General features: G+C 41.1%; 1 protein-coding gene across 8 annotated transcripts in view; it reads right to left on the minus strand.

Moving 5' to 3' along the window:
• Nucleotides 1-2,502: 2,502 nt before the first annotated feature.
• Nucleotides 2,503-19,060, minus strand: part of L3MBTL3 (L3MBTL histone methyl-lysine binding protein 3) — a 131,054-nt gene continuing 114,496 nt past the window's right edge. For all 8 annotated transcript variants that reach the window (XM_033235497.1, XM_033235492.1, XM_033235499.1 and 5 more), the window contains 3 exons: nt 11,009-11,178; nt 10,725-10,787; nt 2,503-4,335 (listed from right to left, as the gene is read on the minus strand). In XM_033235497.1, coding sequence (XP_033091388.1) covers nt 4,192-4,335; nt 10,725-10,787; nt 11,009-11,178 — 377 coding nt within the window. In that variant the 3' untranslated portion in view covers nt 2,503-4,191. The remainder of the gene's footprint in view (nt 4,336-10,724; nt 10,788-11,008; nt 11,179-19,060) is intronic.

Genomic DNA, 19,060 nt, shown 5'->3' on the forward strand with positions numbered 1-19,060 from the left:
AATAAGGGCTGTGGCATTTTTGAGGTCTCCTCATTGCTGGCTGATCTTGCTGGTACAGGTCCTCATGTCTGTGACCTGTGTTCATCTGCTACTGCTTCTCGCCTTGGAGACACAGTGACTCATCCTGCATGCCCAACTGGCTACTGCCCAGAGTTCAGTTCTATCTGCTCTGCTCTTAACAATGGCTGCATAAGTACTTTTTGGGTCTAACAAGACTCAGTGCACTGTCCTCCTTTCCAACTATTTCACAAGGTAAAAACTCTAGTTTAAGGTGCCCCCGATGCTATTATCAAAATATCAACATTACTTATTAGCTCTGAAAGACAGACCAGGTCCTTTTGGGAACAGAAAAGGGATTTAAGTATGTTAAAATACCTACACGGCATCATGGGATGAGCATTTCCTGGGTTACATCATCAAATTAATTTTTTTTAAGTTGAAGAAAGGTTCATGTGGGCTGGGCATGGTGGCTCATGCCTGTAATCCTGGCACTTTGGGAGGCCAAGATGGGCAGATCACCTGAGGCCAGGAGTTTGAGACCAGCCTGGCTAATACTGTGAAACCCTGTCTCTACTGAAAAAACAAAAATTAGCCAAGTGTGGTAGCACATGCTGTAGTCCCAGCTACTTGGGAGGCTGAGGCAGGAGAATTGCTTGAACCTGGGAGGCGGAGGTTGCAGTAAGCCGAGATCATGCCACTGCACTCCAACAGGGTGAGACAACAGGGTGAGACTGTGTCTCAAAAAACAAACAAAAAACAAAAGAAAGGTTCATGTGAACTACTGAAGAAACAGTTTTACACTACCCATCTCTGGAAATACTGCAAAGTATTTATTCTATCACTGAAATGTCAACAGCCTACTAGATACCTTTCTCTCTAATAAGGACTGTTCATTAAAATGCTGAAGTCAGTGAGATAAAAGAAGTCAAAGAACAGTTGCCCATTTCTACAATTATTAATTAACTACTTACATCAGGCAGAGTAAGTAACAATTTAGCACAAATCATTTTGCCTAACCTAGTTCCTATCCTCCAGTACTCCTTCCCTTTCACTAGAATGTACCTTTAGTTCCTTGCAAACTTTCCTTTATTTCCCCAAATTACTCCTTCTTCCTTTTAGTCCTTTATTCCCAAATAAATTTACCAAGTTCTTACAGATTCTTTTCCTTATAAGGTACACACCCCTATGGCTGAAGTTGAAGGATAGCCTCTCTCAGGCTGGGACAGGATGACAAGGTAGCTACAGGGAAACTGCAGTGAAGTTTGGCTCCAAGCATGACACAAACATGGGCTAACCTTGAAGGTAGATTCAAGCCGATTTTATTGTCTGTCTCAATGGTGTATCTATCCCCAGTGCCCAGCACGGTCCTGACACTTGCTAAATTCAACACTGCTTGACCAACATACCCTATTTTATTTAGGGGCTGAGTCTACTGAATCTAGAAGTTGCCAAGGACAAATATCAACCTACAGAAAGGTTTTATTTGGTTTGCACAGTGTTTTCAATTAAAAAAAAAAATGCCTTTAGATGGGAAAGTCCTATTCAAGGTGTATATATCTATTCCTCCCTTTTCTCTCTTTTTTTTTTTTTTCAGATGGGATCTTTCTATGTTGCCTGGGTTGGTCTCGAAATCCTTGGGCTCAAGAGATCCTCCTGCCTCAGCCTCCTGAGTAGGGGGGATTACAGGGTTGAGCCACTGAGCTTGGCTTCCACCGTCTGTCTTACCCCAAGCCTGCATCTCTCATTTCAGAGATCTCCCTACAATCATGGTGCCCCATATTCCCTGTTAAAACTTAGACTATATCCCAGGGATGGAGTGGTGAGAGTTTTCACCTTCTTGAGGTACAGTGAATTCTGCACCACCCTATGGATGCTTAATGCCTTGCCTCTAACATGTAACAACACGTTGCATAGAATGAGTGGATGTCTTCAATAAGATTTCAAAAATCAGCTGGGAGTGGTGGCTCATGCCTGTAATCCCAGCACTTTGGGAGGCAAGCAGATGACCTGAGGTCAGGCGTTCAAGACCAGCCTGGTCAACATGGTAAAACCCCATCTCTACTAAAAATACCAAAATTAGCCAGCTGTGGTGCTGGGCACCTGTAATGCCAGCTACTCAGGAGGCTGAGGCAGGAGAATCACTTGAACCCGGGAGGCAGAGGTTGCAGTGAGCCGAGATCACGCCACTGCACTCCAGCCTGGGGGATAGAATGAGACTCTGTCTCCAGAAAAAAAAGATGTTTAAAATCTCATGATTTAAATTATGCTTTAGCTCTATGCTTTACACTTGAAAAGAAAAATTTCCAATGGGGGTGAATTGTACTTGACCTAACAATATAATCTTTCAGGATTTTTGTCATCATCTTGGGACACAGTTTGACAATTCTGAATCCTACAGATTCATTACACAACTAGTAATGTCCAAATACTTGATGCTCTTCTTGCTCTTGTGCTGCCTCTATTTGAGAAGCTTTCTTAAAAATCATACATATGTAAAAAGCATCTGCAATTAAGATTTTATTTCATTCATATCAGATATAACAAGTACAACTTGAATGTACAAATTCTGAACAAAACATAAAAAAGAAAAAAACAACAACAAAAAACTTATTTAAGCAGATTCATGCAAATAAATGACTGGGACACTGTAGATGTCACTAACCCTGTTTTACCTTGAATTGACAAATGCAAAGGACTGCTAATGGACTTCCAACAGGGACATCAAAGGAAGTCCTACATCATAAAAAATGAAAGCAACTAAAGAAGAGGTGGAACTTCCCCCAGAATTCAGACAGCATGCTACAAACTTACTTTCTATTTTTAAAATAGTCCTTGAATAAATATCCAACCCTGGAATCAGAAAGTACATCAAAAGACGGACAAAATAATTTACCTTTTGCCTTAGAAATGCATTCTTGCAAAAGAAACACTACCAGCTATCAATTTATAATCAAGGGTTTTCATTTAAAGTGCATCTGTATGCTTATATATCGAGGCAAAGTATTCTACAGAAAAAGGAATCCTTCCAAGATGGAGGTTCTTGGCTAATTACTTTGGGAAATCACCTCCCTGATCTGTGAGAATTTCAGATTTTGTCTCAAATGAAGTTGCTCCTTCATACCTTGCCTTTGCAGTAAAACCACGACACTCGCTCTTCAGCCAACCCTGAAAAAAACCTTTGGGTTTGGAGGACAATGCATGACCTGAGACAGGGCTCTTTACAGATTAGTGTTTCTGTTGACAGAATGAGCTCTCAGTCTCTGTAAAGCACTACAATTTCATCAATGACAATTAGAAGCTCAAGATCATCTCATAAATAGTTCAACACCCTCACAAACATCCCCCCAACCATAACTGCACACAACTGCATACGCCTCTGATACCATCTGGCTCCTGTAAACACGGGGGCACCAAGATGCGTGAGACTGATGCCACTCAAATACACTACCTAATTTATTTATGTTTATATATTTTATTTTTCAATTCCATTCTTTTATATACATGTTTTTGGTAATTATAGTAAAGATGCTGGTGAAAAGTAATTTGTTTAACATTTCATAATGCGTGCAAAAGGAAAACCACTGATTCAAAGAAAAGTCACTCTTACAACTATTCAGCCCTGACAATTATGACAAGCAGTTAGGCAATATCATGACTTGCAAAGTTATACTTAGCATAATGTTGCAATTCAAAATATGGCACAAAATTAACAATACAGATAACAGTCCTACTGGCTAAACTTAGCCAGGTTTTGACTAATTTGGTTTAAATTGAAATTTGATTATATAAAAAGGTTTCTGAAAGTATTGAAAAAGAAACAGTGTACATGAAAGAGAATTCAACAATGTTTACAAAATGCCAAAAGTTCTTACTCTGCCCCCCATTACCATAAATAATTAATGAAGTCCCCCTTTCCCCCCGCCCCCCCCAGACTCAAAAAGATTTACAAAGATAAATTTAGCTCAGTGAACAGAACCAAAAGATGACTGTTGTTAGACAGTACCTGGTTAAAAGCTCAAGCACTTTCATAAGAATTCATATATATTGTCTCTTGAGGAATATAAATAATCCGATAGTGTTGCTCTTTTGAGTTTTGGAGACTTCTCACTTAGGAGTTATAACCGTCCTTGTGCTTTGAATAAAACATGAGCTTTAAAGCAGAATGCTGATGGTATTCAGAATTCACCATCTTCAAAGTTCATTGTGAGAATTCTTCTCTGCAGCTTTGAACATCAGGATGGAATTGAAAATTTTGAGAGCAGGGCCCAGTTTAATGCTCATAATTTTAACAATGTCTGTTTGAGTCATAAGTAGAAATGCTTCTCCATCAATTTGCTAAAATGGGGGAAAAAACACCAGAACGTGGATTAACAAGATGCAGTGCTGCAGAAAATATTCAAGGTTAAATTATCAGCTGTCTTCTACATAGCAATGCTAAAAAAGCACACATAGAAGTTCATGTGTGCAATGACATTTCTTGATATATGGACCTTTTTTATCCACAACGACACACCCAAAAGTGGACTGCGAACAAAGTAAACTAATTCACCTGAAAAACCAGCCCACAGGAAAAACAGAAGGTGCTCATACCTTCCTGTGATTACTCTGAATTAGGTGTAGAGTTAAGAAGAATATGGAAAAATTCAGGGTGCCCAAAGTGTAGTTTTTATCATGGCAGGTTTTAAAATTAGAAGAGGTAACAGACACATGAATGTCAGTGGACATAAAATAATTCAGAAAAACATATCAGCTAATTCCAACTTTTTTTTTTTTTTTTTTTCCCCAAAATTAGCCTTCCACCATGAAGAAAATCGGAAAAATAACACTTATTTCTAGTGTGGCCACAGTTAGTCTTTACGCACTGAAGAAAAGCATTTACTAACAGGGGCAATCAAACAGTGAATGTGAGGCTGGTGTTGAGAGTCACTGACTTTAAGGTGGTTCTTCTAAGACTCGGGTAGGGTAACCATGAGAAAGACCCTTCCTCTCTCTGGGCATCTTCTAAGACAAAAGTCTATGCTTCTGAAAAATAGGCTACCATTCTCTAGAAGTTCAAAGGCACAACACATCTTTTAGGTTAAAAGATAAAATACTATGAAGAAGATGTCTGGCTTCCTGGGCAGAGCAAAGAAACAGTCTTTCAGCTCTTAGGTAACTTTGTCACCTTAAAAAAAAAAAAAAAAAAAGGAGTTTCCCTTTCAGTTTTCCCACCTTATACAAAAAGTAAAACACACATCTGTTCTCTGCCTTAGAACATCAGAAACCTTGACAGCAATGCACTCTGTTATGGGACGAATGGTGTCCCTGTCACAAATTCATATGTTGATGTTCTGACCCCCAGTACCTCAGAATGTAACTTTTATTTGGAAATAGGGTCAAGGCAGAGGTAACTGGTTAAGATGAGGCCACACTGGAGTAGGTTGGGTGCCTAATCCAATTATGACTGGAATCCTCATAAAAAGGAGAGATCTTTTTACCTGCTTTTTACCAAAGCAGGGATGCATGTGTGGCGCCAAGAAGCAATTTTCAAGTTGGAAAGTCAGGGCAGGACTAATTGGTAAAGAGACACACATAAGGGAAGGCAATGTAAAGACCCAAAGAGAGACTACAAGAGACACACATAGAGGGAAGGCAACGTAAATACCCAAAGGAGACAACCATCTACAAGTCAAGGAGAGAGGCCCAGGACAGATTCTTTTCTCACAGCCCGCGGGAGGAAGCAACTCTGCCAACTCCCTGGCTTCTAGCCTTCTTCAGATTCTCAGCTTCTAGAACTGTGAGACAATGCATTTCTGCTATTTAAGCCACTGGTTTGTGGTTGGCATTGTTATGGCGGCCCTAGCAAACTAAGACAACTCTAAATGCTGCTCACAGTTCTCTAAACAAAGGCTGATATAATTAAATAGCTACTTCTTAAGATTTTCCTCTCTCCTTTAAAAAGGAAAGACTTGTAAATATAGACTGCCTAAATGCTTCATCAGCAAGAACTGGAGTCATCTTAGACAACTTCTTCAAGTAACTATTATATGGAAAAAGTGTGCTAATTTCAGTAAAAAGACATCCTGCTGTTGTAAACTAGAAGGAAAAATGTTCCAATTTTTTTTTTTTTTTTTTTGAGGCAGAGTCTCGCTCTGTCGCCCGGACTGGAGTGCAGTGGCCAGATCTCAGCTCACTGCAAGCTCCGCCTCCCGGGTTTACGCCATTCTCCTGCCTCAGCCTCCCGAGTAGCTGGGACTACAGGCGCCCACCATCTCGCCCAGCTAGTTTTTGTATTTTTAGTAGAGACGGGGTTTCACCGTGTTAGCCAGGATGGTCTCGAACTCCTGACCTCGTGATCCGCCCGTCTCGGCCTCCCAAAGTGCTGGGATTACAGGCTTGAGCCACCGCGCCCGGCCAAATGTTCCAATGTTAATCTCCAAGTGCAACACCGTTAAGCGGCAGGTATGAGAAATGTTCTCCTGTTTTTTGGAAACATTTGGTTTGTTCTCATTTGCTTGTGCTATGACAGCCCTCTGATAAAGCAAGGTCAGGAAGAAAGGCAGATCTATTAACATTTTGCTCAACCAAGGCAGATCTTAGTACAATGGATAGCCTGTAGAAGTCTTCTAAGTCATTAATGAAAGTGTCAACTGACATTCCCAAGGAGCCCACTACAAAGGCTGATTGGTTTATTATAATCTTGGCCCTACTGAAGGCTTGCAGCAGACACCAAGTCTCCTTCTGAAACTATGTAAGAGTATAACACAACAGATGACTGATGAAACATTCAGAGAACTTAGTGGCTGGGATTTGAAGTTAGAAGTGGGACAGGAAGGATACATTTTGGTAGGTTGTTATTTATAAGGTTACACACACTAGAAAGAAAAATCTTGAGGCTACTTCTAAACTCTTTATTACATACAGGTTGCTCTGACATGTGGCCATAAGAACAAGCCTTTACTGGAAGGAAGTAAACTTTATTCAAGAAAGTAGATCCTAAGAACAACAGTGACCACTGCAATGTATTACAAGGCTTACTTTTTTTTATTAGCTTCTACAATGCATATATAATGCTATAATTACAGACATTAGGTGTCTTGCTAATGGCCCAAAATGAGGGAGAGGGATGTGGAATTTAGGAGCTCTTGCCTTCCATTTCACTGCCCTTTTCACTGTGCACTATTTGGTCTTTTCCAATGCCTTAACTCGAAACCACAATGACATGCTCTGTCTGAATGAGTCTTTCTCAGAGTGTAAAGGCATGAGTGTATTGACTCAATAAAAATATACTTAATGTCTATTTTATTCTATACACTCTTCTTGGGCCTAGACATATGGCAGGGAATAAAACAAATAAAACAAAAACAAGTAAGCAAAAAAACCTTTTTGTGGAGTTTACATTCTAGAAGTGGTAGACAGACCATAAGCCAACAAACATACTAAGTAAGCCAATTAATCAGTAAGTTAGAAAGTGATTCATGTTGGCCAGGAGCAGTGGCTCATGCCTGTAATTCCAGCACTCTGGGAGGCTGAGGTCCGTGGATCACTTGAGGTCAGGAGTTCAAGACCAGCGTGGCCAACATGGTGAAACCACATCTCTACTAAAAATACAAAAATTAGCTGGGTGTGGTGGTGCGCACCTGCAGTTCCAGCTACTTGGGAGGCTGAGACATGAGAGGCGCTTGAACCCGGGAGGCAGAGGTTGCAGTAAGCTGAGATTGTGCCACTACACTCCAGCCTGGGTGACAGAGAGAGCCTCTGTTTCCAAAAAAAAAAAAAAAAGGTGATTTGTGCTATGATTAAACAGAGCTGACTAGGAAGATGAATGGGCAGCAGGAGCAGGGATGCATGTGTGGCGCCAAGAAGCAATTTTCAAGTTGGAAAGTCAGGGCAGGACTAATTGGTAAGCTGGTATCTGAGCAGAAGTGAGCCACATGAAGATCTGGAGGAAGAGCGTTCTGTGAGGAAGGAGGAGCGGAAGCAAGCCTGGACAATCAGAGAAACAGCAAGGAGGCCAGCGCGTAGACCCGTGAGGGGCAGAGCAAACAAAGAGCCGGGGGCAAGAGAGGTAATGAGGTATCAGACTGCAGGCCCTTATAAGGACTTCTGCTTTTATTCTGATTGAGAGATGAAGCTATTGGAAGGATCTGAACAGAGGAGTGACATGGTTTGACTTAGTTTTCAGCAGGGTCACCTTGGCTGTGCTGGGAATAGACTGTAGAGGAGCAAAAACAGAACCAGGAAAATGAATTTGGAGGTTACTGCACTAATCCAAGTGGGAGAGGATGGCGGCGCAGACCAGGGTGGTGGTTCGGTAGAGTGATAGGGTTTTATATGTTTCAAAGATACACCGAATAGGATTTTCAACAGATGAGATGTGGTGTGTGTAAGAGAGAAGTCAAGGATAGTTTCCAACAAGAGCCTATCTGAATACTTGTACTTTGCTTTTTAGAGATGATTTATAAGACTTCAGTTAGATTTGTACTATGGTTTACTTGTAGGACTCAAAACTCAAACCCACTGACTTTGTGAGACACTTGAGAACAAGGATTGGGTTTTACTATTTTCAAATCATCCTTCTCACAAGAGCATGACACAAAGTAACATACACGTGGTCGGAATTTAACAAATGTGCACAAGATGAATGAATGACAGAGTGAATGAGTGAATAATAGATATCGACAGACAATATTAACTATCTCACTCCTCTAGAGAAGGATCTGGCTTTGAGGGTATTTGGTAACTGAGGAACATCTCCAAAGACAATTTGCCATGAATAAAAAAACTACTCAAAGAAATACCATATCATTTTGAATTTAGACTTGAATCTTACTTAAACTGAATAATAGAGCAAACCTATATGGATTATCTAGATATCAATAGAATAAAAAACAGAAGTTATAAAAGAGATGCATTATAAATTTATTTTCAAAAATGCTTTCTTATTTTCAAAGATATTGACTACATGACACTTTCCAAGAGAGACCAACAGCTCCCTATGTGGCTCCGCGTCTGCTCAGCGATAGAAAATGAATTCAGGCTGAGCACAGTGGCTCATGCCTGTAATCTCAGCACTTTGGGAGGCCGAGGTGGGTGGATCACCTGAGGTCAGGAGTTCAAGACCAGCCTGGTCAACACACGGTGCAACCAAATCTCTACTAAAAATACAAAAAAATTAGCCGAGTGTGGTGGTGGGCACCTGTTAATCCCAGCTATTCAGGTGGCTGAGGCAGGAGAATCGCTTGAACCTGGGAGGCGGAGGTTGCAGTGAGCACTCTAGCCCGAGCTAGAAGAGCAAGACTCCATCTCGATTAAAAAAAGAAGAGAGAGAGAAAAAAAACAGAAAATGAATTCAGAATGTCAGTGAAGACACTTAGGACTCAGGGAAAGAAAATCTGAGTAACTGCCCATTAAAGATCAAATAGAGAGAAAATAAAACATTTGCACAATAAGAACATAAATCAGAAGAAGGATGATGGAAATCAGATCCTTGTGCATTTTAACAGGCTTTCCTTTAATGCAAAAATTATACCTCACAGTGTAACAACACTGATAACTGGTGGCTGGATTGTTAGCTGTGTCTACACTCCTGCCATGCAACTGAAAGTGTGCTGTTCTTAACAGTTGAGCTTTACACATAGGGGCAAACAAGGTGTGTATGCGTGTAACTGTAGACAGCAGATGTTGGAGAAAACCTTCTGAGATTACTCAGTCTACTTTCTGCCTTCTGGCAGGAGTAGACACAGCCAAAATCAGAGGGGTAATTGACTGCTTTACTTGGAGGAGATGACAGGCAAGTGGCTTATTTTTCAAGGTCTCTACTGAATAAGGGTCTCCTGCTGTATGCTTACAGAATTAAAAGTTCGAAACCAGATTCCTTTTTATTCTAGTGCTCACTGCTGTAAGTGATACCATTCTTAATCACCCCTTATACTGAAGTTTTGGAGAGATAGTTGAAAACAACTAATAAAATAATGTTCCAAAAGTGGACTGTGATAAATATCTTATTATAAATATTACTGAGGAATGTATATGACTTAAGGGATTTTTTTAGACATAATGCTAATATTACTTATTACAAATCTCAAATGGAGTCAATCATGTTGTTAGAATGATGTTGGAAAATAAAATAATGGAAACTAATTTCACTTTATTAAAAAGATAAAACATTTAATAAAGTGAAACTAATTTCACTTTATTAAAAAGCTTATTTCTTTCCTTGGCTGCTGCTTCTGTACTATAAACTATATAAATGCATGCTATTAAGTTCTGTGGGTTTCCTTTTTAGAAGGAGCCTAGTGTTACTGCTGTGGGGCATCATAAAATGGTACTCACAAACATTCTTTTGCATCTCATCTTATACAAAGACATTTTTATACAACTGTTCATACTGCCTGTTAGTATACATCAATTTGTCAATTTCTTTTTTTTTTTGAGACGAAGTCTTGCTCTATCGCCCAGGCTGGAGTGCAGGGGCCGGATCTCAGCTCACTGCAAGCTCCGCCTCCCGGGTTTACGCCATTCTCCTGCCTCAGCCTCCCGAGTAGCTGGGACTACAGGTGCCTGCCACCTCGCCCGGCTAGTTTTTTGTATTTTTTAGTAGAGACGGGGTTTCACGGCAATTTGTCAATTTCAACACAACCCATCTCTTTTTGACTCTGCCAATTCCACACATTTCACCATCCACTGCATTTCAGTGCTTTGATCCCATTAAGTAACATGTTGCAATTTAGTGGAACACTTACTTCATCTTTAAATACCTTTCCATGTTCTTCACACCCAGGTAAGCTCTGTATAAATTCTGACACCTGTCAAAAGCAATATCAAAATTCCCAGTTAAAAAACATCGTCAGAATCTAAATGCTACAGGTTCAAAACATGTAACCCATATGCATTAGTTAGTTCTCTCAGAATAATTTCTTCTCTTTCAGAAAAAAAAAGACTAAACGCTACCTGCGCTCAATGTTCCACACCTCTTAAGCCAGTACTCCTGTATCTGGTGTCTGGCAGCAAAGAAAATAAAATATACCTCGTCTGTGCTCCATTTGGAAACTTTACTGGCAGGGATTCCAGCGACAGTTGGAAGAAGTTTGCTTTGCTGCTCCCAGCGCAAGGGCAGACATGGAATTGGGGACTTAAAGGACAGAAAGACAGCTGACCGACGCTGTGCCTGCTGGACGGTGGGTTCTTCCCGGGCACCTGGTCAATGAAAACAAATGGGGAATCACTCTCGGAAAGCAGCAAGCCCCAAATGCCATGTATCTCCCAGATAACGAGACTGGGGTGGGGGTGGTTAAAGCATTGGTTCCCTTCAGCATTATGCTATTGAATAGGCTCTTCTTTGTCTTTACTGAAGGTCACTATAAAAAAGAGCCTGTAAATTCAACTGATATTATTTGCGACAGCACTCATTGCTAAAAATATGCTTCATTATGTTGTTCAATGTTGTCTCTTTAATGCTTCAGATAAGAAACAGGCCTCGAGGGGCGGAGCAAGATGGCCGAATAGGAACAGCTCCAGTCTCCAGCTCCCAGCGTGAGTGACACAAGACCGGTGATTTCTGCATTTTCAACTGAGGTACTGGGGTCATCTCTCTAGGGAGTGCCGGACAATCGGTGCTGGTCAGCTGCTGCAGCCTGACCAGCGTGAGCTGAAGCAGGGCGAGGCATCGCCTCACCTGGAAGCGCAAGGGGGAAGGAAATCCGTTTTCCTAGCCGGGGAACTGAGACACATAACACCTGGAAAATCGGGTAACTCCCACCCCAATACTGCGCTTTAAGGAAACAGGCACACCAGGAGAATATATCCCACACCTGGCCGGGAGGGTCCCACGCCCACGGAGCCTCCCTCACTGCTAACACAGCAGTCTGCCACGATCTATCCGCAAGGTAACAGCGAGGCTGGGGTAGGGGCGCCCGCCATTGCTGAGGCTTAAGTAGGTAAACAAAGCCGCTGGGAAGCTCGAACTGGGTGGAGCTCACAGCAGCTCAAGGAAACCTGCCTGTCTCTGTAGACTCCACCTCTGGGGACAGCCCACAGCTGAGGTCCAATAGGGAAAGCAGCCGGGGCCGGTGCAGAGGCGAACGACTCTGTCTGACAGCTATGGGGAGAGCCGTGGATCTCCCAACGCGGAGGTTGAGATCCCAGAACGGACAGACTGCCTGCTCAGGTGGGTCCCTGACCCCTGAGTAGTCTAGCTGGGAGACATCCCCCACTAGGGGCAGTCTGACACCCCACACCTCACAGGGTGGAGTCATCCCTGAGAGGAAACTTCCAAAGGAAGAATCAGACAGGTACACTCGCTGTTCAGCAATATTCTATCTTCGGCAACCTCTGCAGCTGATACCCAGGCAAACAGGGTCTGGAGTGGACCTCAAGCAATCTCCAACAGACCAACAGACAGTCCTTCTGACTGTCAGACGGAAAACTATCAAACAGGAAGGACACCTACACCAAAACCCCATCAGTACGTCACCATCATCAAAGACCAGAGACAGATAAAACCACAAAGATGGGGAAGAAGCAGGGCAGAAAAGCTGGAAATTCAAAAAATAAGAGCGCATCTCCCCCTGCAAAGGAGCGCAGCCCATCGCCAGCAACGGATCAAAGCTGGTCAGAGAATGACTTTGACGAGATGAGAGAAGAAGGCTTCAGCCCATCAAACTTCTCAGAGCTAAAGGAGGAATTACGTACCCAGCGCAAAGAAACTAAAAATCTTGAAAAAAGAGTGGAAGAATTGACAGCTAGACTAATTAATGCAGAGAAGATCATAAACGAAATGACAGAGATGAAAACCATGACACGAGAAATACGTGACAAATGCACAAGCTTCAGTAACCGACTCAATCAACTGGAAGAAAGAGTAGCGATTGAGGATCAAATGAATGAAATGAAGCGAGAAGAGAAACCAAAAGAAAAAAGAAGAAAAAGAAATGAACAAAGCCTGCAAGAAGTATGGGATTATGTAAAAAGACCAAATCTACGTCTGATTGGGGTGCCTGAAAGTGAGGGGGAAAATGGAACCAAGTTGGAAAACACTCTTCAGGATATCATCCAGGAGAACTTCCCCAACCTAGTAGGGCAGCCCAACATTCAAATTCAGGAAATACAGAGAACGCCACAAAGATACTCCTCCAGAAGAGCAACTCCAAGACACATAATTGCCAGATTCACCAAAGTTGAAATGAAGGAAAAAATCTTAAGGGCAGCCAGAGAGAAAGGTCGGGTTACCCACAAAGGGAAGCCCATCAGACTAACAGCAGATCTCTCGGCAGAAACTCTACAAGCCAGAAGAGAGTGGGGGCCAATATTCAACGTTCTTAAGAAAAGAATTTTCAACCCAGAATTTCATATCCAGCCAAACTAAGTTTCATCAGTGAAGGAGAAATAAAATCCTTTACAGATAAGCAAATGCTTAGAGATTTTGTCACCACCAGGCCTGCCTTACAAGAGACCCTGAAGGAAGCCCTAAACATGGAAAGGAACAACCGGTACCAGCCGTTGCAAAACATGCCAAAATGTAAAGACCATCGAGGCTAGGAAGAAACTGCATCAACTAATGAGCAAAATAACCAGTTAATATCATAATGACAGGATCAAGTTCACACATAACAATATTAACCTTAAATGTTAATGGACTAAATGCTCCAATTAAAAGACACAGACTGGAAAACTGGATAAAGAGTCAAGACCCATCAGTCTGCTGTATTCAGGAGACCCATCTCACATGCAGAGACATACATAGGCTCAAAATAAAGGGATGGAGGAAGATCTACCAAGCAAATGGAGAACAAAAAAAGCAGGGGTTGCAATCCTAGTCTCTGATAAAACAGACTTTAAACCATCAAAGATCAAAAGAGACAAAGAAGGCCATTACATAATGGTAAGGGATCAATTCAACAGGAAGAGCTAACTCTCCTAAATATATATGCACCCAATACAGGAGCACCCAGATTCATAAAGCAAGTCCTTAGAGACCTACAAAGAGACTTAGACTCCCATACAATAATAATGGGAGATTTCAACACTCCACTGTCAACATTAGACAGATCAACGAGACAGAAAGTTAACAAGGATATCCAGGAATTGAACTCATCTCTGCACCAAGCGGACCTAATAGACATCTATAGAACTCTCCACCCCAAATCAACAGAATATACATTCTTCTCAGCACCACATCGCACTTATTCCAAAATTGACCACATAATTGGAAGTAAAGCACTCCTCAGCAAATGTACAAGAACAGAATTATAACAAACTGTCTCTCAGACCACAGTGCAATCAAACTAGAACTCAGGACTAAGAAACTCAATCAAAACCGCTCAACTACATGGAAACTGAACAACCTGCTCCTGAATGACTACTGGGTACATAACGAAATGAAGCAGAAATAAAGATGTTCTTTGAAACCAATGAGAACAAAGATACAACATACCAGAATCTCTGGGACACATTTAAAGCAGTGTGTAGAGGGAAATTTATAGCACTGAATGCCCACAAGAGAAAGCAGGAAAGATCTAAAATTGACACTCTAACATCACAATTAAAAGAACTAGAGAGGCAAGAGCAAACACATTCAAAAGCTAGCAGAAGGCAAGAAATAACTAAGATCAGAGCAGAACTGAAGGAGATAGAATCACAAAAAACCCTCCAAAAAATCAATGAATCCAGGAGTTGGTTTTTTGAAAAGATCAACAAAATTGACAGACCGCTAGCAAGACTAATAAAGAAGAAAAGAGAGAGGAATCAAATAGACGCAATAAAAATGATAAAGGGGATATTACCACCGACCCCACAGAAATACAAACAACCATCAGAGAATACTATAAATGCCTCTACGCAAATCAACTAGAAAATCTAGAAGAAATGGATAATTTCCTGGACACTTACACTCTCCCAAGACTGAACCAGGAAGAAGTTGAATCGCTGAATAGACCAATAACAGGCTCTGAAATTGAGGCAACAATTAATAGCCTACCACGAAAAAAAGTCCAGGACCAGATGGATTCACAGCTGAATTCTACCAGAGGTACAAGGAGGAGCTGGTACCATTCCTTCTGAAACTATTCCAATCAATAGAAAAAGAGGGAATCCTCCCTAACTCATTTTATGAGGCCAACATCATCCTGATACCAAAGCCTGGCAGAGACACAACAAAAAAAGAGAATTTTAGACCAATATCCCTGATGAACATCGATGCAAAAATCTCAATAAAATACTGGCAAACCGGATACAGCAGCACATCAAAAGGCTTATCCACCATGATCAAGTGGGCTTCATCCCTGGGATGCAAGGCTGGTTCAACATTCGCAAATCAATAAACGTAATCCAGCATATAAACAGAACCAAAGACAAGAACCACATGATTATCTCAATAGATGCAGAAAAGGCTTTTGACAAAATTCAACAGCCCTTTATGCTAAAAACGCTCAATAAATTCGGTATTGATGGAACGTACCTCAAAATAATAAGAGCTATTTACGACAAACCCACAGCTAATATCATACTGAATGGGCAAAACTGGAAAATTCCCTTTGAAAACTGGCACAAGACAGGGATGCCCTCTCTCACCACTCCTATTCAACATAGTCTTGGAAGTTCTGGCTAGGGCAATCAGGCAAGAGAAAGAAATCAAGGGTATCCAGTTAGAAAAGAAGAAGTCAAATTGTCCCTGTTTGCAGATGACATGATTGTATATTTAAAAACCCCATCGTCTCAGCCCAAAATCTCCTTAAGCTGATAAGCAACTTCAGCAAAGTCTCAGGATACAAAATAATGTGCAAAAATCACACACAGCATTCTTATACACCAGTAACAGACAAGCAGAGAGCCAAATCAGGAATCAACTTCCATTCACAATTGCTTCAAAGAGAATAAAATACCTAGGAATCCAGCTTACAAGGGATGTAAAGGACCTCTTCAAGGAGAACTACAAACCACTGCTCAGTGAAATCAAAGAGGACACAAACAAATGGAACAACATACCATGCTCATGGATAGGAAGAATCAATATCGTGAAAATGGCCATACTGCCCAAGGTTATTTATAGATTCAATGCCATCCCCATCAAGCTACCAATGACTTTCTTCACAGAATTGGAAAAACTGCTTTAAAGTTCACATGGAACCAAAAAGAGCCCGCATTGCCAAGACAATCCTAGGTCAAAAGGACAAAGCTGGAGGCGTCACGCTACCTGACTTCAAACTATACTACAAGGCTACAGTAACCAAAACAGCATGGTACTGGTACCACAACAGAGATATAGACCAATGGAACAGAACAGAGTCCTCAGAAATAATACCACACATCTACAGCCATCTGATCTTTGACAAACCTGAGAGAAACAAGAAATGGGGAAAGGATTCCCTATTTAATAATGGTGCTGGGAAAATTGGCTAGCCATAAGTAGAAAGCTGAAACTGGATCCTTTCCTTACCCCTTATACGAAAATTAATTCAAGATGGATTAGAGACTTAAATGTTAGACCTAATACCATAAAAAACCTAGAAGAAAATCTAGGTAGTACCATTCAGGACATAGGCATGGGCAAGGACTTCATGTCTAAAACACCAAAAGCAACGGCAGCAAAAGCCAAAACTGACAAATGGGATCTCATTAAACTAAAGAGCTTTTGCACAGCAAAAGAAACTACCATCAGAGTGAACAGGCAACCTACAGAATGGAGAAAATTTTTGCAACCTACTCATCTGACAAAGGGCTAATATCCAGAATCTACAAAGAACTCAAACAAATATACAAGAAAAAAAAAACAACCCCATCAAAAAGTGGGGAAAGGATATGAACAGACATTTCTCAAAAGAAGACATCCATACAGCCAACAGACACATGAAAAAATGCTTGTCATCACTCGCCATCAGAGAAATGCAAATCAAAACCACAATGAGATACCATCTCACACCAGTTAGAATGGCAATCATTAAGAAGTCAGGAAACAATAGATGTTGGAGAGGATGTGGAGAAATAGGAACACTTTTACACTGTTGGTGGGATTGTAAACTAGTTCAACCATTATGGAAAACAGTATGGCGATTCCTCAAGGATCTAGAACTAGATGTACCATATGACCCAGCCATCCCACTACTGGGTATATACCCAAAGGATTATAAATTACTCTACTACAAAGACACATGCACACGTACGTTTATTGCGGCACTATTCACAATAGCAAAGACTTGGAATCAACCCAAATGTCCATCTGTGACAGACTGGATTAAGAAAATGTGGCACATATACACCATGGAATACTATGCAGGCATCAAAAAGGATGAGTTTGCGTCCTTTGTAGGGACATGGATGCAGCTGGAAACCATCATTCTTAGCAAACTATCACAAGAACAGAAAACCAAACACCGCATGTTCTCACTCATAGGTGGGATCTGAACAATGAGATCACTTGGACTCGGGAAGGGGAACATCACACACTGGGGCCTATCAGGGGAGGGGGAGGAGGGAGGGATTGCATTGGGGAGTTATACATGATATAAACGTTATGCACATGTACCCTAGAACTTAAAGTATAAAAAAAAAAAAAAAAGAAACAGGCCTCAAAGTTTTAATGGGAAGGAAAGTTAATCTCATCCTAGCAAGTTGCTTATTTGTTCCCCTTTCTGCTTTGGATGTTGTAAGGGTAACAGCCAAGTTGCATCTCAAGTCCAACACCTGTGTTTACCATGTATGCACAGTTAGCATCCTTTCTCTCCTTCTGTTTCAGGGCTTGCTTTGGTTTCTTAACTTCTTATTTACTAATCATACTGATTTCTTAAATAGCTAATTTAGTTTTTTGACAGGGATATGAAATTATTGCAATAAAAATAAAACAGCAGAAATGCAAATGCTTGTGTCATTTTTTAATTTGTTCAGATCAAAATTAAAACTATTAAGTAATCTTACTATAGCCTGGGCTACAGGACAAAATCCCATCTCTTAAAACAACAAAAAAACCTACTGAATATTCTATGTACGTTAGAGCTTCTGAATCCAAACCTAGTTTTATGGCTTAAAACAGCCATTCTCTAGCAAAGGATTTTTGTCCTCTGGACGCTTGACTTAGAGCTGTCAATCGTCATCTCCTTATGGTCCTTTAGAACAGAAACCTTTTCTGAAAACTAGGTATTCAAAGCACCTCAGAAGAAAGGCACCTCCCCTACATTTCCTCTCTGCTCACACACCAGCTCAGTTACAAGGACACCTCAATTCCATCACAAAAGCCTTGCTTTTGTATTTCTATGATCTACAGAAAGATGCAGAAATCACTAAGTGTAAAGCTCACCGAATTTTCGCAAAGTGAACACACCCATGTAACCAACACCCTGACTGAAAACAAAACGTGGCCAGCACACACTTCCAATCACCTCTCACCTGTCAAACAAGGGTGACCACTTCCTTGACTACTAACACCATAGATTCATTTACCCGCTTTTGAATTGTATTTAAAATGGAAACTTGGGTATCTGGCTTCTTTGTCTAAACAGCATGTTTCTGAGATTCATTCGCATTGTTGTGAGTAGTAGAAGTTACCTTCTCTTTGTTGTATGGTTTTTCGTGGTTGTGAATACTCTGTAATTCATTTGGAGATCATGAACAATGTGCATCTGAGTTGTTTTTAATTTGGGGCTATTACAAACACTGCTATTACAAACATTCCTGTACAGATTATTTTGTCAGAGACATTTGAACCAGAGCAACTCCATCTTGAGCAGGAGCTGGGTAAAATGAGGCTGAGACCTCCTGGGTCTGAGACAACTGCATTCCCAGATGGTTAAGACATTCTAAGTCACAGGATGAGACAGGAGATGGGGACAAGATACAGGTCATACAGACCTTGCTGATAAAACAGGTTGCAGTAAAGAAGTCAGACAAAAGTCACCAAAACCAAGTAACCTCTGGTCATCCTCACTGCTACACTCCCACCAGCGCCAGGACAGTTTACAAATGCCATGTCAACATCATCAGGAAGTTACCCTATATGGTCTAAAAAGGGGAGGCACAAAGAATCCACCCCTTGTTTAGCATACCATCAAGAAATAACCACAAAAATGGGCAACCATTTGGAGTAGCCATT

Source organism: Trachypithecus francoisi, unplaced genomic scaffold, assembly GCF_009764315.1.
Source record: "Trachypithecus francoisi isolate TF-2019V2 unplaced genomic scaffold, Tfra_2.0 Lachesis_group15, whole genome shotgun sequence".
In the NCBI taxonomy this organism is placed as follows: domain Eukaryota; kingdom Metazoa; phylum Chordata; class Mammalia; order Primates; family Cercopithecidae; genus Trachypithecus; species Trachypithecus francoisi.